The sequence below is a fragment of the Schistocerca cancellata genome, chromosome 5 (genome assembly GCF_023864275.1).
Source record: "Schistocerca cancellata isolate TAMUIC-IGC-003103 chromosome 5, iqSchCanc2.1, whole genome shotgun sequence".
Classification (NCBI taxonomy): domain Eukaryota; kingdom Metazoa; phylum Arthropoda; class Insecta; order Orthoptera; family Acrididae; genus Schistocerca; species Schistocerca cancellata.
The window spans coordinates 492992854-493018938 of record NC_064630.1 but is presented as its reverse complement, the minus strand read 5'-3'; the positions used below and the strand labels follow the sequence as shown (position 1 = coordinate 493018938).

General features: G+C 41.3%; 1 protein-coding gene across 3 annotated transcripts in view; it reads right to left on the bottom strand.

Annotated features, from left to right (window-relative positions):
* The window catches only part of LOC126187703 (serine/threonine-protein kinase N), a 347916-nt gene that overhangs the window by 289385 nt on the left and 32446 nt on the right, over nt 1–26085 (bottom strand). For 2 of the 3 annotated variants that reach the window (XM_049928945.1, XM_049928947.1), the window contains exon 1: nt 23788–23913. The exons of the other annotated variant lie outside the window; for it this stretch is intronic. In XM_049928945.1, coding sequence (XP_049784902.1) covers nt 23788–23874 — 87 coding nt within the window. In that variant the 5' untranslated portion in view covers nt 23875–23913. Of the gene's footprint in view, nt 1–23787; nt 23914–26085 lie in introns of those variants that run through there. 3 annotated transcript variants of the gene reach the window in all.

The following is a 26085-nucleotide window of genomic DNA, read 5'->3' as shown; positions in this document are numbered from 1 at the left end:
GAAGTCTTAATGGTTAATTATAGGTAGATTAAGCAAATAACTGCTGTGCTGTGAAGCGGAGTGTGCGCCGAAGAGAAGAGCGGGGCGGAAGGGAGCAAGCTGGCTCGCCGGCCGGCGCAGTGTGTTGTGTCGATCCACATAGAAGATCAGTACGCATGAGTGCAACCCCGGAATTCTATTTAATGTACAAAGAAATTTTGTAAATCGATTTCAGGCTCTGGCAACCTCTGAAACTCCTGTTAAATCGGCGAAGGAATATTCATTTAAACACCATTTTTTGTGCTCGTAACTCGAATGATAACTGCTTTGTGTGCTACTTTATGAAACTTCGGGGAGTTCAGTCGGCGGCGGCGATTTTTGATAACGAAGCGCCTCCTCTATCAGAGCGGCTCCTTTGGTGTGCGGCAGCATACATTTTGATACGGAAGTATCTCCTTTGCGGTGCATCGGCACGTGCTGTGTGCCGGGCGCTGGTATTTTTTACAGAGAGAGAATCAAAAATTGTATCGCCAGTTCGTCAGTAATTGCTACGATCTCGTACAGAGCGTTTCTTTATTATCGAGGCTTATAAAGTTTCTTTCGTATCGATATGGATCCTAAAAAGCGTAAAGCTGATAGTGAAAATAGTTTTTGACTGAGTGGACTGAACAATCTCGTTTTACGTTGCCTGGTAGGCCTGGAGCTGTTCTAGTTTGCCTCTTGTGCAACGAAACCGTCACTCTTATTACAAGTGCCAATTTGAAGCGACACTACGGAACAACTAATCAGCAGTTCCAAAAAAAATTTCGTCTGGGTAGTGAAGCTAGTCAAGAAAAGCTAGAGACATATCTACCTTCTTACAAAAAAAGCACAGCCTTCCTTAAAAAAACACCAGAAACCATTTTCAGGCTCTACAATAATAAAAAAATGTATGTTGGAAGAGGCCGTGGCACATTTTGAAGAGAAGAAGGATGTTGTTGCCGCAATTAAAGGTATCCATTGTCGGCAAGAAACAATACAAGAAGAACCTAAATTTTGGCTACTTATAATAAAAGTAGTTTGTTCGAACTTCTGCAAAAGGCGCCTTGCTACACTATAGTACTAGATGAATCATGCGACGTTGATGAGATACAAATGTCCATTTTCGTGCGTTTTTTTGGATACTGAAAATAAAGACTTTAGGGAAGAATTACTAACAGTATTGCCGTTGAAAGGCAAAGTTCGCGGAGAAGACTTAAGTCTTACGATGAGTTCATGACAAAGTCAAACATCAGTTATCACAAAATGACGTTCTAACGTTTTTGACGACTAAAAGTGTGTGAAGTGTTATGTGCAAACTTCCCACTTCTCTTATACGAGTCGATTCACTTGGTGTATACAGACGATCTTCTTCTCTGGATAGCCGGCTTTAGGAATCTCTATAAACTACTTCTCCGAAGAATGATGATAGTTACAGAAACCTTAAAGACCCTCTCATAACTTGCGAAATAATTCGGTACTCGAAGAATACTTTTCAATAACTATTGGTATATTTGAGCTTCATAAGAATGAAATTCACATTTCGCACATAAACATTTAACTTCTCGTAAGTAACTCGTATCGTCTCACATTAGAAACAGATTTTAGTCCCTATAGAAAAGAGTTAGCTTAACAACCATGTCACTACTACAAACATTTCGTAAAATATGACTTGCCTCCAGCAAGTCCAAGGCAAGAGTTTTTTCACAATTCAGAATATCAATTGTTCTTTAGTCACTAGCAATAGTCACAATTACAAACACCACAGAATAACACAGAAGTTCCTTGGTTCTTCCGTGTGCTTTCATTATGACTTCCATGGATAGCCCGACAAGTATTTGTCGGTGCCGATCAACCACTGCGTCGACCTTTTGGTCGCGACTGATTTCACATCTGCGCGCGCGCGCGCGCACACACACACACACACACACACACACACACACACACACACAGATGACGCGCAGTAGGTAGGGTTCCTTTCTTCCACTCATATCTAAAATATCGGTGTGTTAGAGGCGGTGGAAGGCCGAGTGGTTCTAGAATTTATGCGGAAATTCTCGAAACACTACAATGTCTCTTTCAACAGACGAGTCTCCAGCGATGATCGGCGAAGAAAATGGACTAGCAAAGAGAATCAAAGATAAGAATGCTGAGCTATACTATTGTATCAGTGCAGAATTCACCAGACAACCCTTTGCAGAAAACTTACTGTGACTCTGAAAGACGTAATGGACAGATTGATCAAGGTGATTAATTTTTTTAGGTCTCGTTTTGTTCTTCAGCACAGACAGTTCAAAGAGGGTCTTTCTGAGTGTGAATCGGGGCATTCTGACATACTGCAGTGAAACAATTATCGTTGGATAAGTAAAGATCAAGTGAGTGACGTTTTTGGCAAATAAAAGAAGAATCCTCCTTAGAAAACTTGGAATCACAAGACGCAAGAAACCACTTGGAATTCTAACCAATGAGCGCAGTATGCTAGATGTGGCTTTCTTGGAAAATAGTCTGAAACATTTTAAGAGCTCAATACCGGGCTATAAGGAAGTTGGAAATTAATACGTGATCTGATACCAAATGTGCATTCTTTCCGTCGCAAGCTTGAAATCTTTGGAAAAAAAATGCAAGTCAAGAATTTTTCACTTTTCACCAATTTTTGGATATAAAAATAATTCTGAAACAGACATTTCAGTTTTATCAAATTTTATGTCAGATTCTAAGAAGGAAATTGCAGCAAGATTCCGAGAGTTTTCAAAGATACAGAAGCTGTCGTGATACTTAAAATCGCCTTTTGTAGTTTCGCCAGTGGCAGCACGGACGGATGTTGCTGCGAAGTTGTTATGCCTTTACTCCAAATGGAGATACTAGAATTGTAGAAAGACATTTCGTTGGAAGCGAATAAAACTACATACGCTGAAGAATTCTGGAGTAAAAATATCACGGAAATACACGAAAATTGCAAAAATTTAGCCGTATACCTGGTTACTATGTTGGGCTCCACATATATTTGTGAAATTTCATTTTAAAAAATGACTTTTTCTGAAGAACAAGATTAACGGCTGCCCATCCTGAAGACACCACCTGCATAAGCTGCTCCTCAAGATAACGTAACTTTAAGAAAATGGTTCAAGACCGCAAATGTAATTTCTCCCATTGATTTTTACTACGATTTGCATATCTATTGTGTTTCATATTTTTTGTGACTTAAAACTGAAATAAAAAGTAGTATAGCACCGAACATAAGAGTTTTCTGGACTTTTTAATACAAATATTCCTCTCTATTGAGTTTCGGCCGGCCGGTGAGGCCGAGCGGTTCTAGGCGCTACAGTCTGGCACCGCGCGACCGCTACGGTCGCAGGTTCGAATCCCCTCGGGCTTGGATGTGTGTGATGTCCTTAGGTTAGTTAGGCTTAAGTAGTTCTAAGTTCTAGGGGACTGATGACCTCAGATGTTAAGTCCCATAGTGCTCAGAGCCATTTGAACCATTTTTGAATTTCATATTATTTTGCGAGTGAAAATTAAAATTAAAAATTGGTAAGGAACATGAAGTGTTTATTCTGGATTTCGATAACAATTTTTAAAAGTGTCCGGACTCCTTACAAAATTACTTGCTGACCCCTGCTCTAGATCTATACAACGGATGCAGCGGCCTTGTAGGAGCCCAAGGGCCAGATGAACTCGAGACCTGTCTCCCAACCCCCCAGTTCTACATTCGAACATACTTCCCCGAATCACCTTTAAGGATCTACAGATCAATGCAATGGGTCCCTTTGTAAGGAACAAAGCTAGAAAGAAGGGCATAACTGGGAGCTGATCTGTTGTGTATCCACGAGCAACATCTGAAAAATGGAAGTGTTGCACTAGACGATGGATCAGTAAATGCGAAAGCATTGGGTTCTATTGCATTTCGATACAAAAACAACAAATGGATTCTTATAAATATAAACGCACGATATTCTGACCCCATTTAGCCACATACTGAAAAAAAAAAAAAATCAGGGCAACAGACGACTACGATCATGGTAAAAACCTGTTAATAACAGCAATCAGAAATGTGAGGAGTTCACTGCACTTTATCAGGTACACAGATGATTGGGGTAAGAAGGTTCCGCTTTCACAGCCCGAAACATGAAACAAAGCTTTGCAGTTACCAACATAGACATCACACTTAACAAATAGAAGAGCTGTTAACAAAATTTTCAAGTGGACATGACAGTCCACTCTGGATTGACCGGCAGTGCTCACAACAAAATTATATTCACGATTAACGACAGGAACTTAATTAAGGCAGACAGATTTAACGTTAAGAAAGCAAACTGGAACAAGCTACACAAAATAGCATCTAATGTTAACGGATTTTTAGGCAGTGTAGGCCTCAGGCCTCAAGTATTATAAGAAATAATACGAAACACCCTACTCGAATGTATCCTCAAAACGGTCATCACATTATTAAAGAAGATACCGTGGTCACCTGAACGTTGGACATTAGACAGCGAGAAAGGGCTACAGAACTCCACAACTACAGCCATCAAAGCAGCCCGACTGGCCCAATACATAAATCTTAAGTCCCAATACCGAGAATTGTTCAACTGAGAAACCAACTGACGACCGATGTGTGGGATAAGCTGTACAAAATACTGACAGAGAAAATTAAAACTCTAGTCGTTCTACCCACAGTGAAAACGGAAGGCGGATAAATCACACGTGGACGGAGAGAATCAGTAGGAAACTTGTTTGGCAAACTCCTCCCACACAACGATCGGGTATAACAACTTCACAGGCAACTTAGATATGTGCTAAACGAATACAAGACTGTGATAATTACACAGTTCGTTGAAGAAGTAGTAGACTAGCCCACAGAAATAGAACAATGGGGAAGCTCCAGGAACAAATAATATCCATGCAGGCCTCCCGGCCAACAATGCCACACGCTCATTTCATTTCAGAAGTTCTAAACAAATAAAAGTACAAATCATTCCTAAGCATACTACTGAAGATTCCCTACAAGTGGGTAGGGTGTCTGCCACCTGAAATTTAGCAAAAGCTGTAATAATAAATAACTGCGAGGATGAAGATGCCGGCTAATCTCAGAAGCTATACTGTTTCATGAACACACTTGCAAAGGTTCAGGAAAGGCTTCTCTGTGGCAGGTTACATCCGCAGACAGAGCTTCACAGATTTGCTTAGGAAAGGGAAATTTACTGAAGATGCATTTAACGTGGTGAACGAAACAAAAGATACACGCAACAAAAAATTGTAGTATTAACTGACATTGCAGGACCATTTGATAATTTATGATGAACCACGTTGTTTGCTCATACGTGTGAATTACAGGTAAGGTATAATTGGTCTGCCGCACACAAAAAGTAATAAAAGAAGTAATAAAGAACGCCCACAGGGGTCGATATGAGGGCGAGTATTTAGGAATTTGGTAATAGAAGCTCTCTTGTGCCAATCTGAAGAAGAAGACCAAGTTGACGGACGGCGCCTTCTGCTGATGTAGCCCTGGCTGTGGAGTCGGGGAACAAAGGAGCGGAGATGGAGGAAATGCCAAATGGGATCCTATCCTGGATGCAGCGATGGTGCGTAGAAACAAATGATCTATAGCCACAAAGAAAACCATACAGATACTCTTTAAAGGTAAACTTTTATTACCTAGAAATTCTAAGGTTAACTTATAAAACATCTCCATCACGAGTCACATGATACCTTGGGAGTCCGACGGGACGAAACGAATAACTTTACAAAACACATTCGGACAATCGCTCACAAAGCAAGTAACATTACGCACAAAATCGCCCGCACTCAACAGCTAACTATAAGATAGCGTTGCTTGCGGTGAGGGCCCATCGCGAGGCTACTTTTGCGTCAATCATATAGGCTTCGTAGCAAGTGTCTGGGCGCATAGACTTCAGTGCGCGCGGAACACGAAAATACTGCAACGTGCATGTCTCCGTAGGAGCCCTGATTTCTCGAATCTTATCTTCATGGGCACTATGCACAATGGATGTTGGCGACAGTAAATATTCTCAGTAGTAGCGACAGTAAAAATTCTCAGTAGTATTCCTCGAAAAGAATGTCACTTGCCTCCTGTGATTGCCATTTGAGTTATCAAAGCATTTGCGTGTTGTTCGAACCTACTGGTAACAAATCAGCCATCTTGTCTCTGAATTGCCTCGATGTCTTCCTTTAATCCGCCATGGTATGGATTGCAGCAAACACTTGAGCAGTTCGCACTAGCGTCCTTTATTCGCACTCATTCACAGATTAAACACACTTTCCTAAAATTCTCCCAACAACCGAAGCCGGCCACTCGGCTTCCATGCAACAGTCCTCACATGCTCGTTCCATTTCATATCGCTTTGCAGCGTTTCACCCAGGCATGTGACTGTGTCAAGCATCACACTATTAATGCTGTATTCCTACATTACGGATTTGTTTTTTCCTACTCATACGCATTAACTTATATTTTTTTCTTCATTTAAAGCTGGCTGCCACTCATCACACCAACTAGAAATGTTGTCTAAGTCATCTTGTATCCCGCTACAGTCACTCAACTTCGACTCACTGGCGTACACCACAACATTATCAGCAAACAACCACAGATTGCTACCCATCTATGCCAAATCATTTATGTATATAGAGAACAACAGCTGTCTTACCGCACTTCCCTGGGGCACTCATGATGACATCCTAGTCTTTGATGAACACTCGTCGTCGAGGGCAACGTACTGGATACTATGACTTAAGAAGTCTCGAGCCACTAACATATCTGTCAATCTAATCCATATGCTCGTACCTTCGTTGCCCAATTGGCATTATAGTTCAGGGTGTCTTGCAGCCTCCTACTGGTTACGTAAAGGAGATATGACAGAACTCCAAGAAATCTTAGAGTAAAGGATAACAAAAAAAAGTCCAACTCCTGAACAGGGTACTAGATACTTGACAGAACGATCGAGTCAACAGTCAAACGGGCAGAAGAGTCCACCAACTTTTCCCGCGCGTTCATGGCCCTTGGCCATGGAAAACACGTCAGGGCATGGTACATTATCTCACGGGACAGGGCTCACATCCAGTTTACCTGTACACGTGCAACGCGAAAGACAATGAATCTGTCAATGTGGTCATACGGGAACACATTATCTTTGTCACGCCTATAATGGAGTTAGGGAAACGATAGAGACTAATCAACCACCATATGAACTTTTAAGAAATTACAAGTGGCGTACGATGATGGACAAGGTCGCTAACAACGTTTCTAGATATGAAAAAGACAAATCTGCTAAGGCAGAGAAATTACGAAATCACTTAGATCCCGCACAGCATCACCATAGAAGTGTTAGCGAGTGCATCTAGTGTTGTGGAAAATATGAACGCAGGTGTTGCGTTTCAGAATTAGACGATATGCGCAACGGAGAGGTGCACAACACATTAAGTGTAATACTGTGCCGTAAAGAGTCCAAACGCTTTCCCGAAACTTTTCAAAAAATGGTTCAAATGGCTCTGAGCACTATGGGACTTAACTTCTGAGGTCATCAGTCCCCTAGAACTTAGAACTACTTAAACCTAACTAACTTAAGGGCGTCACACACATCCATGCCCGAGGCAGGATTCGAACTTGCGACCGTAGCCGTCGCGCGGTTCCAGACTGTAGCGCGTAGAACCGCTCGTCCACTCAGGGCGGCCGAAACTTTTCAAATGCACAAAAAATAAAAATAGTAAATAAAAATGAATCGAATGACGTCAGAACACTTTACCGTTCTCTCAGCCGTGACAATCACTTTTAATTTACTTTTTATTTATTATTTTTGTTTGTTTGAAAAGTCTCGGGAAAGCGCTGAGACTGATTACGGCACAGTATTACACTTAATGTGTTGTGAACCTCCCTCCGACGCGCATATCGTCTTTATTGTCTCCACGATGGAACTATATGCTGTGCCGACGTTGGGTTAAAAGGTACTGCGGATTCTGCCTTGTATGGCACTGTGATCATGGCTGCACAGGCATTCATATTTTCCATAAACTAGATGCAATCGCTAATAATTCTGTGGTGACGTTGCGCGGGATAGAAAGGATTTTATAATTTCCGTGCCTTAGCAGATTTGCTGGACGTATGAATTAAAAAACGCCTCAGTCACAACTTTTCATGTTTTATTAGCAGATTTGTCTATTTCGCGCCGAGAAATGTTGTTAGCGACACTGTCCATAATCGTCCACCATTTGCAATTTCTTACAAGTTTATAGGCCTATATAACTGCATTCATATTTTTATAAGATGACAGTAATCATTAATAGTTTCACTCTGCTCTTATTCCTCTAATTAGAACCTACAGTCTTATTAAAATTACTTGTTGGTTGACACTTCGTACGTTGAAGCTTGTTTCCTCCAATCAGATGACTCTACGCCACGCCCTAACTGTTCGCCGTTGCCAAACTGCCACACTGAATGGTCAGATCATTTCAAATTCTGGCTTTCTTTCTTGAAGTGTTTGGTTCCAAATCCCTGGTCTGCCCCCTTTTATTTCGCATTTCTTCTGTCGTGATAATGATATCAAAAACAACACACGACGATGGTAGCGTTTCATACACATTATGATTACTCGAACGTTCCTAGTGAAAAAGAAAGATCCGGATGACTGTATGTTTCCGAGGCCGACCCCAGTGACAGTAACATTAGACCTGTAGAGAAGCGTAAGGCGGTAGTGTTTTCAAGAGATTCCGACAATAACGACGAAAAAGATTCCGTTATTGTGAGTGATTCGTTTCCTAACAGTAAAATCAACTGTCGGAAGGGGATCTCGCCTTCCTGTCATACCTCGCAGCGGGCACGGCAGCCGATGTGGCAACACGGTAGCGGCAGGTGACGGACGTCAACAAGTAATTGGTGTACAATGGCTCTATTGAATATTGTCTGTCTAGTATTCGTTCTTGTTTTCTAAACTTTCTGTCTGCTCTACTTTTAGCCAATACATATGCATAATATAGTTTCATGGGAGGTAGATGCTGTATGGTATCACGTGTATAATCACATCATTACAGCCCACCGCCTGAGATTAAGGCCTAACTTCATACCACGAACAACTACATTCCTAGCACGCCTGAGTCAATAAACGAGCTGCAAGCTTACCACTAGCTTACCGTACCCTAGAAACTTTTTACCTGTTGGGTCAGGAGTGTCAAGATGCAAAAATAACCTCCGAAAATTAGGATATGAGTGAATAAAACGAAGAAGACAGGGAAAAACGTCTGCCACAAAATGAGTGAAACATGTAGCTGAACTGGTAAATGAAGGTGCTATCCACAGAACTCTTCGCTGAACTACTACTATCTAGTTAGTGATATAAATTACAGCGATCACCGTAACCACGTTACTTGCACAAAAAACTACCGCGTCACGCCACAATGAACAGCTTCTACTGACACCGAGTGATGGTAGGGGGGCTAATAATGTCAGACCACAGAGTTTACAAAAATTACTGCTGAAAAGGCTTTGCCTGAAAATACTTTGACTTTTCAGTCAGAGAACTTGCAGCGAACAAGATGATCTTCCAACTGCGGCATTCCGGTCAAGCGCCTGGACGTTGCCCCTTTGAACATAGAGGTGGTCAGTGTGCTGAATGGAGATGAAAGTCGGACTCGAAAGCTCGTTATTGGTCACTCCTGAGAGTATAAAGATATCACTAACACGCCGAGTGCCGTGTTATAAAGTAAGTGCTGCAACGTGACATGTGTACGTTCGCCAGCATCATTTCACGAAAGCAATCTCAACCATTACGAAAAGCAATGTGTCATCAAAACTCTGCCCTTATTTGGATTTATTTACCATGGCCCGACGTGACACACACACACACACACACACACGCGCGCGCGCGCGCACGAGAGAGGTGGAGTAACGTTAACACACAGGCCTTCCATTCGGTAGGACGCTAATTAAAATCAATGTCTGTCTGTCTGCCCATTCTGCAATAAGTTTTTCTTGGTCTCCCTAAATTGCTTATGGCTTCTCAGCAGATATTTTGCTGCATACATCATCAGACGCTGTCCTATCACGATACCAAGTAGCGTTGCAACTGCTGTGCTCCTTCGTCTACCACATATGGAAAAGTTAGCAATCGGATGATGCCAGAGTTCGTTCCCCTCTGCCGAAATTTTCTTGTCGTCCGCTTCTCCTGCGTTCACTCTTTCCATCACAATTCCAACAATAGTGTTGTAATGTAATACTTGGTGCGGACGGCAACGTCGCAACGCTACAAACCTGCTACAAGCTGTTGCATTACTCATCCAATTCAAGCAATCTAATTCACTTAAATTTTATGGCGCCCTGGAGGAGTCAGTCTATACTTTTTTTACACAGTGTTCTTTCACTACCATAGGTTATATTCGTTCCTATTGCACATCTCACTGAGCGGACTCCGGGACTGCAAGACACACTCCTCTACACTTATGCACTATAGGAAGAACAGTCTCTAGGTGAACCAGGTGTTATGCACAGAAATTGAAGGACTTCAATTCCCCACTTTCACTTTTACCGTGGCTTGTGATCACTTACTTCAAGAGCGGTTGCAATGGAGGAAAAAAAGTGAAGAATGACTTGGAGTTTCTAAGACAACATTTCTTTAGGAATTAGTATGAGTCTGAGTTCCGAAAAAAAAGTCCTGCAACTGGAAATTCATTTCAAATCTCTCTTCCATATAAAATTAGTTCAGAGGGTTATGTTCTTTATCGATGGCACTCTTTTGTAAAGGCGCGCGCGCGCATTCAGCAACACTGGTGCGCGTATTCAGCAAAACTGGTATAGTGCAGAGAAATTGCTTTGCCATACACTCCGATAGTGGATAGATTTATCTGCATAAGTCAGTGGTTTTCAAACTTTTTGGATCCAGGCGGCTCCCTAGACCTCACCATAAACACCAACGGCTCTTCTCGCGCACGACTTTCGGCTCACAGTGTAGGGTAAATAACGTTCTTTTTGTTATTTCTTCATTAACTGTTGACATGACTCATTTTAATCAACTTTTAATGTTCATATATCTTATTCTTACAACGAAAGCAATGGGAAGAATTACCTTGCTAGAACACTTACTCCGCAAGCCACCGTTCATCATAAGAATAAACCTGATGTAAACATTGTACTATGTATTCTTCCGCGTTTGCTGGAACCTCACTGGATTTCAGTTTCACGTGGGACTGCAGCCAACCTGTCTTGAGTACTGTCAAGTACGACAATAAGGCTACGTTTTGTGCTGTGCGTTACGCGCACATCGACAAAGTGATATTACGGGACAACAGCTTTACCGGCGCATTTAACTTGAGCACTGGCCGGTCACCTGAAACAGCTAGCCTGCAGTGACGCGGCCAGCTGCAGTTCACGCGTAAAACGAGACGAGCGGAGGAGCAATACAGCTTAGAATGTCATTTAATTTTCAAGCACCATGAAATAATACTTTGCAAATCTCCCACAATACGTTCCTTAAGACTAGTTTACACGACGACACTAGGTAGCAAGCAACTGCGCTACCAGCCATTGCGCACGCGCGCCGCGCGTTTAGAGTTTAGACAAACTGAAATATGATGTGGGGAATGGAGAATAATGTTCGCTTTTTGGATATCTATGCTTTGAATACGTGTTTGTGGGATTTCAGTGATGTTATTACAAAAATACGCAACATATTGCTACCGCTGCGACCACGTAGATGGTTTGACAATATCTGAGCTGCAGGGCAAAATTTATTGAGTTAGGAGCACACAGACAACTGAATTAAGAAAAATACAAGCAAATGTAGTTCTAGCTGTGGCAATGCTCTCGTCTACAACACTAAAATCCCATCGTTCGAGTTGGCCAACTCTTTGTTAAGGAATATTGTTGACAGGAAGGAAGGCTATACAAATTCAAGAAGCTGCATTCTTTATTCAGTATTATTCTATTTAAAACGTCGCCGTAGTGCTCCCCATCCACATATGTTAGAATTTTGAAATATTGCTGCTGTAAAGGTCTATCTTCAAGAGAGTAGTTTGCAAACCTCTCTCTTCTTAATGCGGCCTGCTTCGAGTAATTATTGTTGCTAATGTTAAAAATTACTGGCGTTAATTAAATAGCGCCATCACCAACTAAATCCGTATCTTATAGCATGCCAAGTGTTCTCGATTGTAATGCACGCAATATATGTAATTTCAGTTCTGGCAACAGTGCTTCATGCATTACAATACCTTTATTCCTTATCGCATAACTAATTCTATTTAGAAGAAAGATAAACACTTCTGGTGACATTCTAAGATAATTAAAAGAACTTCTTGGATCTTCCGCTATAAATTATTTCAGCAAGGATGCTGAGCAACCGAGCTGACGTCTTTTCTTCATCCAGTCACGAATCGAAACACATTTCTTAATTTTTTTTTTCTTATGCAGCGATTCCATACAAACAAGTATTAACTTCATCACAACTCGTGCGACGTGCAGCTGCCAAAACTTTCATTTCAGACACGACTCAGGGACCCACAAAATGACGAAACTGAAGTGTATACATGCGTCGCCGTGTCTACAGTCATATATATATATATATATATATATATATATATATATATATATATGAAACCACTTGCGGTCAACTCATTCCACGCAACGAGTGGCGCAATCCAATGTCGTCGTGTAAACTAGCCTTTAGACGACTAAACGAAAACCGCAACACGATATCGTTTTTAGCTAACTTACTATTGTAACTAAAAACAAGAATGATGACAATTCCTGACTTAACCACAGGGTAATTTTTCTGCATAAGCTGTGTGTGTAATGTAAGGGAGTATTCAAGGATTTCGCCGTATAGTTAAATACTGAAGCCACTGAAGGTATTACAGTCAGTCGTCTGGTAATCTTTTAGCTCCTTCCTTATCCGAGAAATACATTTCAATTCTGGAAAAGTCACCTGCTACGTGGTTAACGAGCCTATCAACAAGAGAATCCACGAAGCCAACCAGGCGCAGCATTTTCTCTTCTTTTATGACGAGCCGTTCTATATACCGCCAGCGTTCGGCAGTGACGTGTGTAAAAGCTTCCTACGTTAGCTCCAGTACGTCTGGCAGCTTAATAGTCTTGTTACTTCTCGAGCCAAATCCCGCACCTTGGCTCCAGATCAGTACTGTTGGGTTCATATTGTAATGGTACAGAAGCAAATGTAAAAATGTAGAATTTGTGTGATGTGCTCGATGCTGTAAAAATAATTGTTTTTCATGGTTCTACGGTACCTATCTACCTCTGTATTATAAAACGATAGACATAGTCCAAATAAAGAGGATTTGGTTTTTCATTTTTGCCTTAAAAATTAAATTGTTATGTTTTCTTAAGTTAACAACTTTTATGAACAATCTTTCATAAAACGTAAATAATTAAGAATTTGTACTTGAAATGGAAAAAGGAATTTCGCGTCCAATATGTAATTAGAAACAAGAAAACGTGCATTATTCATAAAAAATAATGATGAGTTTCATAATTACGAGATGTAGGTATTTCAAATTGAACGAGAAGAAAAAAATGACACTGGGGAAATCTGAACAAAAGCACGAATAACCGCCTCTGCTTTACATTCCATTACGCTACCGACTGCGCTACACGTTCAATGTGAGTTTATCAACTGCATTATACAGGGTGGTCCATTGATCGTGACCGGTCCAAATATCTCACGAAATAAGCGTGAAACGAAAAAACTACAAAGAACTAAACTTGTTTAGCGTGAAGGGGGAAACCAGATGGCGCTATGGTTGGCCCGCTAGATGGCGCTTCCATAGGTCAAACGGAGATAAACTGCGTTTTTTTTAAATAGGAACCCCCATTTTTTATTACATATTCGTGTAGTACGTAAAGAAATAGCCTATGAATGTTTTAGTTGGACCACTTTTTTCACTTTGTGATAGAGGGCGCTGTAATAGTCACAAACATATGGCTCACAATTTTAGACGAACAATTGGTAACAGGTAGGTTTTTGAAATTAAAATACAGAAAGAAGTTACGTTTGAACATTTTATTTCGGTTGTTCCAATGTGATGCATGTACCTTTGTGAACTTACCACTTCTGAGAACGCATGCTGTTACAGCGTGATTACCTGTAAATACCACATTAATGCAATAAATGCTCAAAATGATGTCCGTCAACCTCAATGCATTTGGCAATACGTGTAAAGACATTCCTCTCAACACCGAGTAGTTCGCCTTCCGTAATGTTCGCACATGAATTAACAATGCACTGACGCCTGTTGTCAGGCGTTGTCGGTGGATCATGATAGCAAATATCCTTCAACTTTCCCCACAGAAAGAAATCCGGGGACGTCAGATCCGGTGAACGTGCGGGCCATGGTATGGTGCTTCGACGACCAATCCACCTGTCATGAAATATGCTATTCTATACCCCTTCAACCGCACGCAAGCTATGTGCCGGACATCCATCATGTTGGAAGTACATACCCATTCTGTCATGCATTGAAACATCTTGTAGTAACATCGGTAGAACATTAACTAGGAAATCAGCATACATTGCACCATTTAGATTGCCATTGATAAAATGGAGGCCAATTATCCTTCCTCTCATAATGCCGCACCATACATCAACCCGCCATGGTCGCTGATGTTCACTTGTCGCAACCATCGTAGATATTCCGTTGCCCAATAGTGCGTATTAGGCCGGTTTACGTTACCGCTGTTGGTGAACGACGATTCGTCGCTAAATAGAACGCGTGCAAAAAATCTGTCATCTTCCCGGAATTTCGCTTGTGCCCGATGGTAGAACTGTACACGACATTCAAAGTCGTCGCCATGCAATTCCTGGTACATAGAAATATGGTATGGGTGCAATCGATGTTGATGTAACATTCTCAACACCGACGTTTTTGAGATTCCCGATTCTCGCGCAATTTGTCTGCTACTGATGTGCGGATTAGCCGCGACAGCAGTTAAAACACCTACTTGGGCATCATCATTTGTTGCAGGTCGTGGTTGACGTTTCACATGTGGCTGAACACTTCCCGTTTCGTTAAATAACGTAACTATCCAGCGAACGGTCCGGACACTTTGATGTCGTCGTCCAGGATACCGAGCAGCATACATAGCACACCCCCGTTGGGCATTTTGATCACAATAGCCATACATTAGCACGATATCGACCTTTTCCGCAGTTCGTAAACGGTCCGTTTTAACACGGGTAAATGTATCACGAAGCAAATACCGTCCGCACTGGCGGAATGTTACGTGATACCACGTACTTATACGTTTGTGACTATTACAGCGCCATCTATCACAAAGCGAAAAAGTGGATCAACTAAAACATTCATATTTCTTTACGTACTACACGAATACGTAATAAAAATGGGGGCTCCTATTTAAAAAACGCAGTTGATAATCCGTTTGACCTATGGCAGCGCCATCTAGCGAGCCAACCATAGCGCCATCGGGTTTTCCCCTTCAAGCTAGACGAGTTTCGTTCTTGATACGTTTTTTCGTTTGATGCTTATTTCGTGAGATATTTGGCCCGCTCACTATCAGCGGGCTACCCTGTATACGACGCTGGGAAAACTTCAAAGCCGAATATCTCCTTAAATTCATGAAAAACATTAAGAAAGCCTATTTCTCGGCATTTTTTAACAGTGTTCCACGCCCGTGTTTCACTACGGAACTGAAAGCAGCCTCAGCCATTTTCACATTGCGCACTTAACAGCGCAATCAGAGCACAACGCTGCAGAGGCTGTGAGTGTACACGATTTTTGAAATAAAAACTACGTGGCTGAATCATGATTCAGAAAAACACTGATGGCTGTAAACACATTTGAATATCTTAAAGTTTCATTTAACGTAACTTAGTACATAAATAGGACCTACTTCCAAGAGCGTAACAACACCAGGTACGTGTGCTTCTGACCAATCATTGCGCTTGTGTTTGTTTACAACAGGTTTATTCTTATGATGAGCGGATTATAGTCATTTCCTTTCCCGTTCCACTCGTAAATAGAGCGAGGGGAAAACGACTATCTATACACCTCCGTACGAGCCCTGATTTCTGGTATCTTATCTTCGTAGTCCCTAAGCAACATGTACGTTGGCGGTAGTAGAATCGTTCTGCAGTCAGCTTCAAACGCACGTTCTCTAAATTTTATCAACATTGTTCCTCCAAAAGAACGTCACCTTCCTTTCAGGGATTCCCATTTGAGTTCCCGAGGATCTCTGTAATATATGCATGTAAGTCGAACCCAGTGGTAACTAATCTGGCAGCCTACACTTAACTGCTTCCGTGTCTCCCTTTAATCCAACTCGGTGGGCACCCCAAACAATCGAGCAATACTCGAGAACGGTTCGCACTCTCAATATACCGAAGTCGACCATTCGCCTTCCCCAACACAATCCTTTAATACTCGTTCCATCGCTTTGCAGCGTTACAGTCTGATATTTAATCGTCATGACTGTGTCATGCAGTATACTACTAATGTTGTATTCGGTTATTTCCTTCTCATCTGCATTAACTTACAATTCTCTACATTTAGAGCTAGCTGTTGGTTGGCTGATTTCGGGGAAGGAACCAAACAGCGAGGTCATTGGTCCCATTGCAAGGATGGGTGGAAGGAAGTCGGCCGCGCCTTTCCAAAGGAACCGTCCCGGCATTTGCCTGAAGTGATTTAGGGAAATCACGGAAATCCCAAGTCGAGAGGGCCGGACGCGGGTCTGAACTGCCGTCCTCCCGAATGCGAGTCCAGAGTGCTAACCACTGCGCCACCTCGATCGGTAGCTAGCTTTCATTCATCACGCCAACTAGGAATTTTGTCTAAGTCATCTTGTGTCCCCTTATAGTCAATAACGTCTTCCCCGTACACCGCAACATACAGCCGCAGATTACTGCTCACCCTGTCTGTCATATCATTTATATGTATATTACAGTGAGTAATAGCGGTTCAAAGTAATAGCGGTTCTATCACACTACCCAAGTGCACTCGTGATGATACCCTTGCCTCTGATGAACACTCGCCGTCGAGGACACAGGACTAGTTTCAGTTACTGAAGAAGTCTTCGAACATTTAACGTACCTGGGAACCTATGCTGTATGCTCGTAACTTCCTTAAGAGCCTGCAATGGGGAACTGCGACCGCAAGATTTCGTGTGTGAAAAGGGCAACCTAAGTTTAGCACGAGAAATGCTTTCTAAACCAGTGCTGATTTGTAGACAGAAGCTCTTACGTCGCAACGAAATTATTACATTCGAAATAAGAATAGCCGGCCGCGGTGACCGAGGGGTTCTAGGCGCTTCATTCAGGAACCGCGCGACTGATACAGTCGCAGGTTCGAATCCTGCTTCGGGCATCCATGCGTGTGATATCCTTAGGTTAGTTAGGTTTCAGTATTCTAAGTTCTAGGGGACTGATGGCCTCAGATGTTAAGTCCCATAGTGCTCAGAGCCAAATAAGAATATATTCAAGAATTCTGCAGTATTTTTCCAGTCTCTTGGGAATTCGTGCTGGACGAGAGATTCGCGATAAATGGAAGCTAAGCAGCAAGGGCCTAAGGTCACAGAATACTCTTCGTAAAACCGAATTGGCATTCCATCCGGACCTGGTATATCTGTTTTCAGCTCTTTCAGCTGCTTCTCTACGCCAGAGAGGATCCTTCATCCAACTGTGTTGATCAACTTCGTCTGGCAAGTACTTCAAAAATTAATCACTGAGTTCAATTAAATGATCCAGATTCACTTCTTCACTCAACTGAAAGTCATTGTCTTCTAAGCTTCTTCTCCCGTAACAGTACTTTCTTTCTGAAGGATGAAATTTATCTGACATCCGCAGAATGTTGATCTCATTACCTTGAAGGGATACATTAAATGAAATGAATTATCCAAGGATGTTACAATGTTTCTGTCGAAAAACGAAAGTGTGAAGTTTGTTCCTGAGTTCATACTCTTTTTTTTTCCTCAGCTGAAAGCGAGCGAGAGTTACTGTAATAAATTTGAGAAATGTCCTCTGCACTCATATCAACGCACATCTGTTGAACACATCTTGACTTAAGTGGCAGATTTTTAATGAACTTTACCACCTCGATCACTGACTGAAGAGCTTCGTGAAGGACACCGCTCATGCCTTTTGATGTCAGTGTTTCTTGGCGAATAAAAAAGTGTTTCCAAATACCACGAGAAGCTTCTTTGTGCATCTTAGCTTGCAGTCTGACGTAACAACCAGCAACAATACGATCTCTATCTGTACACACACCAACAAAATTTTTCCAATTAATGTTATTTTATTTTATAAAAGATAGCAGTATTTCAAAGATGTCTCTTACTTTCGTTTCAATTGTTATTTCTTTGCAGAAAAAGAAGATCTTCATGAAATTTCTTGTCATACATTACCACACGTAACAAATTAGATGTGAGTCATTGTCGTTGTCTGTAGCTTCATCCAACTAAATGGCAAAATCATCATTACCTTTGAGTTTTTCAACTGATCATTATTGTCGGCAGCGAGTATTCGACGGCTAATACTACATGTGCAGATTGAGTTGACATTCGGCGCAGTGGATGGTGGGAGCAACCCTAATGGTGTTTCTCATTTATAGTCGCTCCCATCAGCCACCGCGCCGAGTGTCAACTTAGTTTGAGCGTATAGCAGTGTTGCCTGACAAAGATACACTTGCCAATGGCTTGGCGGTTGACTTATCTATCATAATAGATACAGTGTCCACAGTTGCTGGTAATAATTATAAGGTCTTCCATTATTCTGTCAGGTTTTTTGCTCTTCTCTATACAGTAGGCAACTTTGTATTACTAAAGAAGAGCTTTTATAGAAATCATAGCTTGTTTACGAAAGTTTTTACTTTGTTCTGTCATTTCTTTTAACTTGTGGGAAAAGTATCATCGTGGTTTGCTTATCAAACTACAGTGATTTCGCTCCAAATGTTGTTTCATTTTATTAGGAGCGATCCTGCAGTAGTTAGGACTTCTAAGCAAGTGACACACCATGGTGATTCTCTATTTCCAACAGTACTACATGTAAAACCGAAATTCAAGTAACTGTCCACACACTTCCTACATTTTCGTCTATTCATGTCTTTAGAAATGCGTGATATATTTGAAAAATCGCATTTTGCATTTACATTTAAAAATTTGTCCAAACTAACTAATCGGTCCACTCGATATCACTACAACTGTGTTGTTCCTTAACTCGCATCAGAAAGCAAATTCACCCAACCCTTATTTTTATGAGAACACCGCGTACCCTTATTGTAGAGCCGCGACATCCCTGGGAGCCACGACGCATCCGATATAAGCAATTCACACAGTTCCCAATGACCATATCGAAGCCAAGAAGTTCTCTCCTGGACTGAAAAGAAGAACAGGTGGTACAACCTGCCTTTGGTGCAATCTTTTTTTTTTCAATTAAATGAGCTTCGTATCTTCAAGCGAATAAAACTGTTACGAACGATTAAATCTTATTTTATTAATTCGAGTACAACGTACCCACAACGTCACAGAACAAGTCGTCGTTGCATTTTATGGTTCGAGAATCTCTACCTCCAGGAGATAGTTGTTTTGCCTCAATTTATAGGCAGCGTTTCAATATTACTGATGATTGTCACTGCGAGAGATACTGCGACTATATGTTTCACCACAAGTTTATTTTCTTCGCTGTCTCAGTTAAGAATATTACAAATGACGTCTAGTTCTCGGCCATTTAATGATCAATCTTCACACTTACAAATCAAAAATAAAAATAGCAATATGTACTGAGTAAAACGTGAGGTGAAAAAGCTTAAAAAATTTTGAAATCATAATTTACCTAAGTCACTTTCCATTTATCTACTTACTGTTAGTTTTCATTTGCAAACATGAAAAAGGTCACTGAATGATCGACACAAGTCATCAATGTCATACATGCAATTGAGACTGTGAAATTTTATAGTGGACGAAGTTTGCCTCGACTGAAAAGAGTTTCTTTCATTAAAATGTTCTACCATTTCGGTAAAAGGAACTGCCTGAGGCGAAACACATTTTGAAGTCTCTATCATTCCCGACGTCACAATGCTTTATTTCTATAAGACGAAGACTATCTGAAAGACAGCGATTTTCTGCAGGTGATCTGCAGGTTTTAACGTTGTCCAGATGCCAACTGAGCTATTTGTGGGTTGTTTACAGACGAACGATAAAAATTAAATAATGACCTGACTTCTTAGGAGATATGTACAACAAATTTTTGACACTTGCAAAACTATGAAGTATGCATATGCCCGTATGAATTTTATACCATATGTATATCTCTGCCCGTATGAATTTTATACCATATGTATATCTCTCTAAGACATTTCCGAACGTTTTGAAGATATAATGAAAATTTGATTAGAGAAGCGATTGAGAACAATAACACAACAAAGAAAAAAGCTGAAATCTATTTTGGGAAAACATCACATCTCATCAATTCAGACGCCACAATAAAAATTGGCACAAGCTTTCCAAGATATTTTTCTAAATGACTCTATAATTCAATATATGGATAAAAAAAACAGATAGTTAATAAACAAAACAATGGCTTTTTGGAAAGTCATTCGAGGTATGATGAAAGGAAAGGTGCCAAGAGGTCCAACAGATTTTAAACCTGTAATTAATCAGAAAATTAACAGCTTCAGATAAAGTTGCTCTACTCTTATACTGTACAATGTTAGACAACCACTTTATAATCACGTTTTCCCAAAACTGTAAATTCCACGGCAGTGTGATACATTCGTTATACTGACGAGACACATTTTGTCATGGGATTGAATCTTTCATGTATGCTGAACAAGGAATCTTCAGATAATCTTATATGTGTCGGATCGGGATTAGGGTTCTTTTTAAGTGTAGTTCTCCAACACAGGTAATTTGCCAACCTGAGCGACACAATAGCATATTAAGCACACGGTCGATTTTTTTAAACGTCAGTTCAACGAAATAAATTGATGTAATAAAATTAAGCTTCCCTTGTTAAGACAAATCAGGTTACCACGTCTTTCCCCTTATGGCGTTCTCAGAACTCCTTGAAAAGTTATGTGTAACGATGATACCAAGAGGACATACTTTTCTTCTCAGCGGAGATCGCGTTACGATGGTCATCTGTGACAAACTACAACTATGTGTCGAAAGATGTATCGAACTCTGCTACCAAGGGTTTATAAGCTGTGGAGGAGCGCTACTGACAAGTTGAATCTTGAAATCGGTCCGTGAGACGTGCCCGGTCCTCGTAGGAAATATTTCGTTGGCTCCGAGTGTGCCTAGACGACGTCATCGGCAGGGTATTGCCTGCAAAACATCCGCGTTCTAATCTCTGTGGTACACAGTTTTAATTTTCCACAAACATTCTAACGATGATTCCTATGAATGTCACAACACGACGTCCTTAGGGCATAATGTTCCATTACTACGAAGGTTACTTTTCACTGTGGTACACACAACGCTAGGTGTTTTTTGTAATGTGTCGGCATTATCTATTGCTATGCGACAGAAGTACAGGCAGATAACATCTCGCGTTTGTTGTAGGACTGTAAACTGCACCCCAGTGGCAACAACAGAATAAGGTAATCACACTGGTTCCTGTCCACTTCGCAACGCATGAGTCAGAATATTAAGGAATGGGTGCTAACATCGCAGCTACTCTGCGGGCACGCTAGTGAAGTTAGCGAGACTAACGTCACCTCTACTGCTCTGGAAAAAGCCGAATTTGATGTAATGTGAAAAGCTGACCTGTTAAAACTGATAAAAAGTGTAACGTTATTAATTCGATGCAAAGTAAACTATCAGTACTTTTAGTGGCATGCATTTTGGGAAGTGTCAGGTGAAAACAGTACGTCATTATATCTTATGTAATTGTTGAACTCCAGGAAACAATACAGGACCTTAATCCTTCATAATTTTACCAGAAATGTGTTGCCTTTGCTTCATAAAACACAACATGAGAAATCAATATTACAGGGTAACATATAATTAAAACTTAGTTTCAGTTTATATTGAGATATGTGTAAACTGCATATACCTATATAACTTTATTGCTTTCAAAAATGTAACTACGCTCAATGTTACAAATGGTTCCCGTTGTCAGTGCCCTACTTTGGGAAACTATGTCAATGCCATTTACTCGTGGGGAAAAGTGTCGAACAAGTATATCGAGACTAATTCTAAACCACAGAAATTAGAAGTGCATTCGTACTACTTCATCCATTATACTATACTGATCAAAGTTAGATACTTTTTTTTTAGCTTAACTATCAAAGCTACCTCCCCCCCTCCCCCAATCCAGCTTCCCATATTTAAATTCCAAATTAAGTGTACAAGTAAATTCGGTCTTCCATCTACACATGTGGGATACAACATCTATCTTCAGAGAAATCGCCAATACGCCGTGTCGCCAGTTCTAGTAGTATTTCATACCTCGTTTGTTTTGAATGCACACCCATCGCTGGAAGAGTAAAAGGGAGACTTGTCATAGAAAATACACATTTCACAATCTGATCCACTCTCTGGAAATACAGCAAACACATCGTTACTCGTACTATTTTTCACATTCCTATAAAAATTCCACTAGCCAGAGAAAACTTCTTGCCTTACAATACGTAACAAGCTTAATTATTACTTAATTACTACAGAGATTATTTACAAAATCACAGCACCCAGCCACTTTGTTTATAGGTTTATTTATGCCGAGACGTGTTTCGGGGTTACGTCGACCTTCAAACGGCGTAATATATATTCATCAATATAACATTGTTATCGACTGCATTTTGAATGACGTATCTGCCTTGTGTTCTGGAATCTGTAGCTCCTTTTTCTGCTTTTATATGCATAGCACAAACAGTTTTAGATTCACTGATGCACTGAAGCAGCGCAACATACTTGAAAGTTATATAACGGCCCATACCGCTCTTACACCACACAGACATTTAGATCGTAACTGGCACTACTCGCACTAATTTCAAGCCCCAATTTGTCAGTATTTGGCACTAAAATGTTCGGAATGGAGGAGGGCGAAACGGCATGCACGATCGAACAGGCTAAGGCTACTACTTATAAGGGACAACAGGAACGGTAGGATTCAATTTTGGCTGGCTACTACGCAAACCAGAAAACAGCCAGGTCTACTTTGCAAATAACTGAAGGGTTTTGTAGCGCACTTTAGTAAACTTTGCAATAGTAAGTTACAAGTGAAAAAAAGACCTTCTCAATAAGTATGTAAGGAGATTTTCTTCACTTACAAATCTAAATCACAGCAATCAAGAACGCATTCACACTGTTCCCGCAAATGTCCAACAGATGTCGGATACAACACCCTTCTTCAAAGAAATCCCTCACACGCAAGATTTGTCGTTCGTTGAAGTTACTTTTCGTACTGCAACATTTTAACACACGCACACTCGTCACTGGAAGAAACAAGGGAGACTCATTATCGACACTGTATATACTGAAACTGAGCTCTCTGCAAGTAACTGCCAACGTATCCCACCTCAAACTGTTTTTCACATTTCCGTCAGAGTTTAAACGAAACTCCACGCTCGATACTGTCTTCCGAACGTAAGCCCATAACAGACGTTCGAAAGTGATCAAAATCCGAACACAACTTCGATAACATAAACGATGAGATCGTGTCTTGTCACTCCTCACACAAATTTTACGCCACACTTCGTATTTTACACTTCAGGGTTTGAATGAAGGTATGATCGAATAGTGCGGAACAACTACTTGTGGAGGACAACGAGGATGGCAACATTTGGTGTCAGCTGGCCACCGGCAGAGCAGCCCGCAGCTGGCGCGTCACTTACGGCGACAGCCCGCTCCCTCCCCGCGGAGGCGCGCCCAGTGGGGGCAGTCCGGCGCAGACGGCGGCCGTCGCTCCCGCCGAACACCATCGCCGCGACTGCCACCGCACCGGATCCGCCTCTCCTCTCCCCACGTCGTCGAGCCTTCAGTCTTCCGCGGAACTACCACCGGCTTGTGGGAGCCTCCCACGGCACGAAACCTGTGCGCGACGCGCAAGACTCGCGAAGCCGTATTATGCAACGCGACGAGAAGTCACGGCAGGAAGCTCGCTAGTCCTTCAGTTCTCTGAAAACCGACAGGGAAGCCGCCAAGGCGAAATAACACTCTCTACGAGAAATGGCTGACACGCGTGGGGCGCAGCATAGGAACGCGTCCACTATTCAGAGCGGCTCGGCAGTTTTTAAAAAACAGCCTCTTCAAATCACTGTGAAGAACACGGTAGAGGATGCTTCCCACTGTAACACTTGCTAGATTTTCTTCCTGATCCAATTGCGAATAGAGCGCGAGAAGAATGACTGGTTCAGTGCCTGCGTGCGTGATATGATATATTAGTCAATTCTCGTCTTCGCGGTAAATATGGAAACAGTTAAAGCCGAAGAATATCTCTAAAATCTTAATTACTATAATATCCTGAGGCACAGTAAGGGGACATAATTGGTGTCTATCTTCAAGAGGCTGCCAATTCACATTTTTCACTTCCGTGACGCTCGAGTCAAAACGAATCTGTGGCCATTTGCGCCGCCCTTCTTTGTATACGTTCGAATCTTCTGTTAGTCCTGCAGACTGCATTTTCCTGGTATCCTGCCAACTAAACGAACTCGGGCACCTGCTTTATCTACGACTGAGCGTACGTGATCATCTCATATCCCTGCAAATTGTTACAGCCAGATATTTGTACGAGTCGATTGATTCCAATCGTGCACTTTTCTGCATTTTGTGAAGCGCACAATTTTACGTTTCTGAAGATTTAAAACAAGTCGCCGATCTTTGTAGCACTATGAAACCTTATCTAGATCTGACTGCATGTTTATGCAGCTTTTTTTTTCAGAAGTACTTCAATACAGACAGTTGTGTAACCTGAAAAAAAAAAGGTCGGAGGTTATAATTAATACAGTCTGGGAGTTCATTAACATACGACGGGAACAACGAGGGCTTTAAACACACTTATTTGGGGCATCTTCCACTTCTGTCGACGACTATCCATCCAAAATAATTTGCTGCGCCCTTCCTTCCAAGAAATCCAATCCAGTCGCATATTTTGTTTAATACCTGATACTTTTTAAAAATAAATGTTGGAGTGGTACCAAGTCAAAAGCTTTTCAAAAGTCAAAAAGTACTACATTCACCTGATAGCCTCAATCCTCGTCTTTCAGGATCTACTCTGAAAAACGCGGGAGTTACGATCCGCATTATCATTGTTGTCGGAATCTACTCTGAAAAACGCGGGAGTTACGATCCGCATTATCATTGTTGTCGGAATCTATGTTGGCTGGCATGGAGCACATCATTCTGTTCAAGATACATTACTATGTTTGGGCACATAATATTTTATGGATTCTACAACAGATTGAGGTCAATGAGAATGGACGGTAATTTTGAGGATCACTTTTACCATCCTTCTTGTTAACTGGTATCACCTGCGATTTCTTCCAGTCACTGGGCGCAGTTTGTTTCTTCCACACGCCATGACTTTGTAACAGGTTGCATCTACAGTTATTCACTGTACTATTCTCGTTAGTCGCTCATTTACTGTCTCGTCGTTAAATAGGGGTGGTAAACGAGGCGGATCTAGCAGTCACGAAGACTTACACAATGCCTACGTCTTCTTTAGCTCACAGTTGAATCAAAGGGTGATTTTCTATATTCAAATGCATTACTGTGCACCTACTTTTCTATGTAGTTCTGTGGGTAAGTTCCAGATTCCAAGCCCAAATCTTGTATCTTCTACAGTGATGGAAGATGGTGGGAAGGTGGAAACGTTGCTGCTAAGACTTAAGCAGTGGAAAATAAACATTATATTTTACCTTTTTATTTATGTACCCAAAAAGCTGTACCTACTGTTTCCCAATTTAACTGAGCTATCAATTTCGAAACTGTAAGGCTCCATCCTCAGATAAAAGAATGCCAGAATTCACCAACAGCATATCCACAAAAAATCTATCTGAACATGAGGAAACTTTCATCCACCCATTAATCAACAGGTACGAAAACATCATCTGACATGACAATCAATATTTGCAGAAATAAAATCTGTTCATGCAAAATATTAATCCTGGGAGCATGCTATGGATATTCTGATG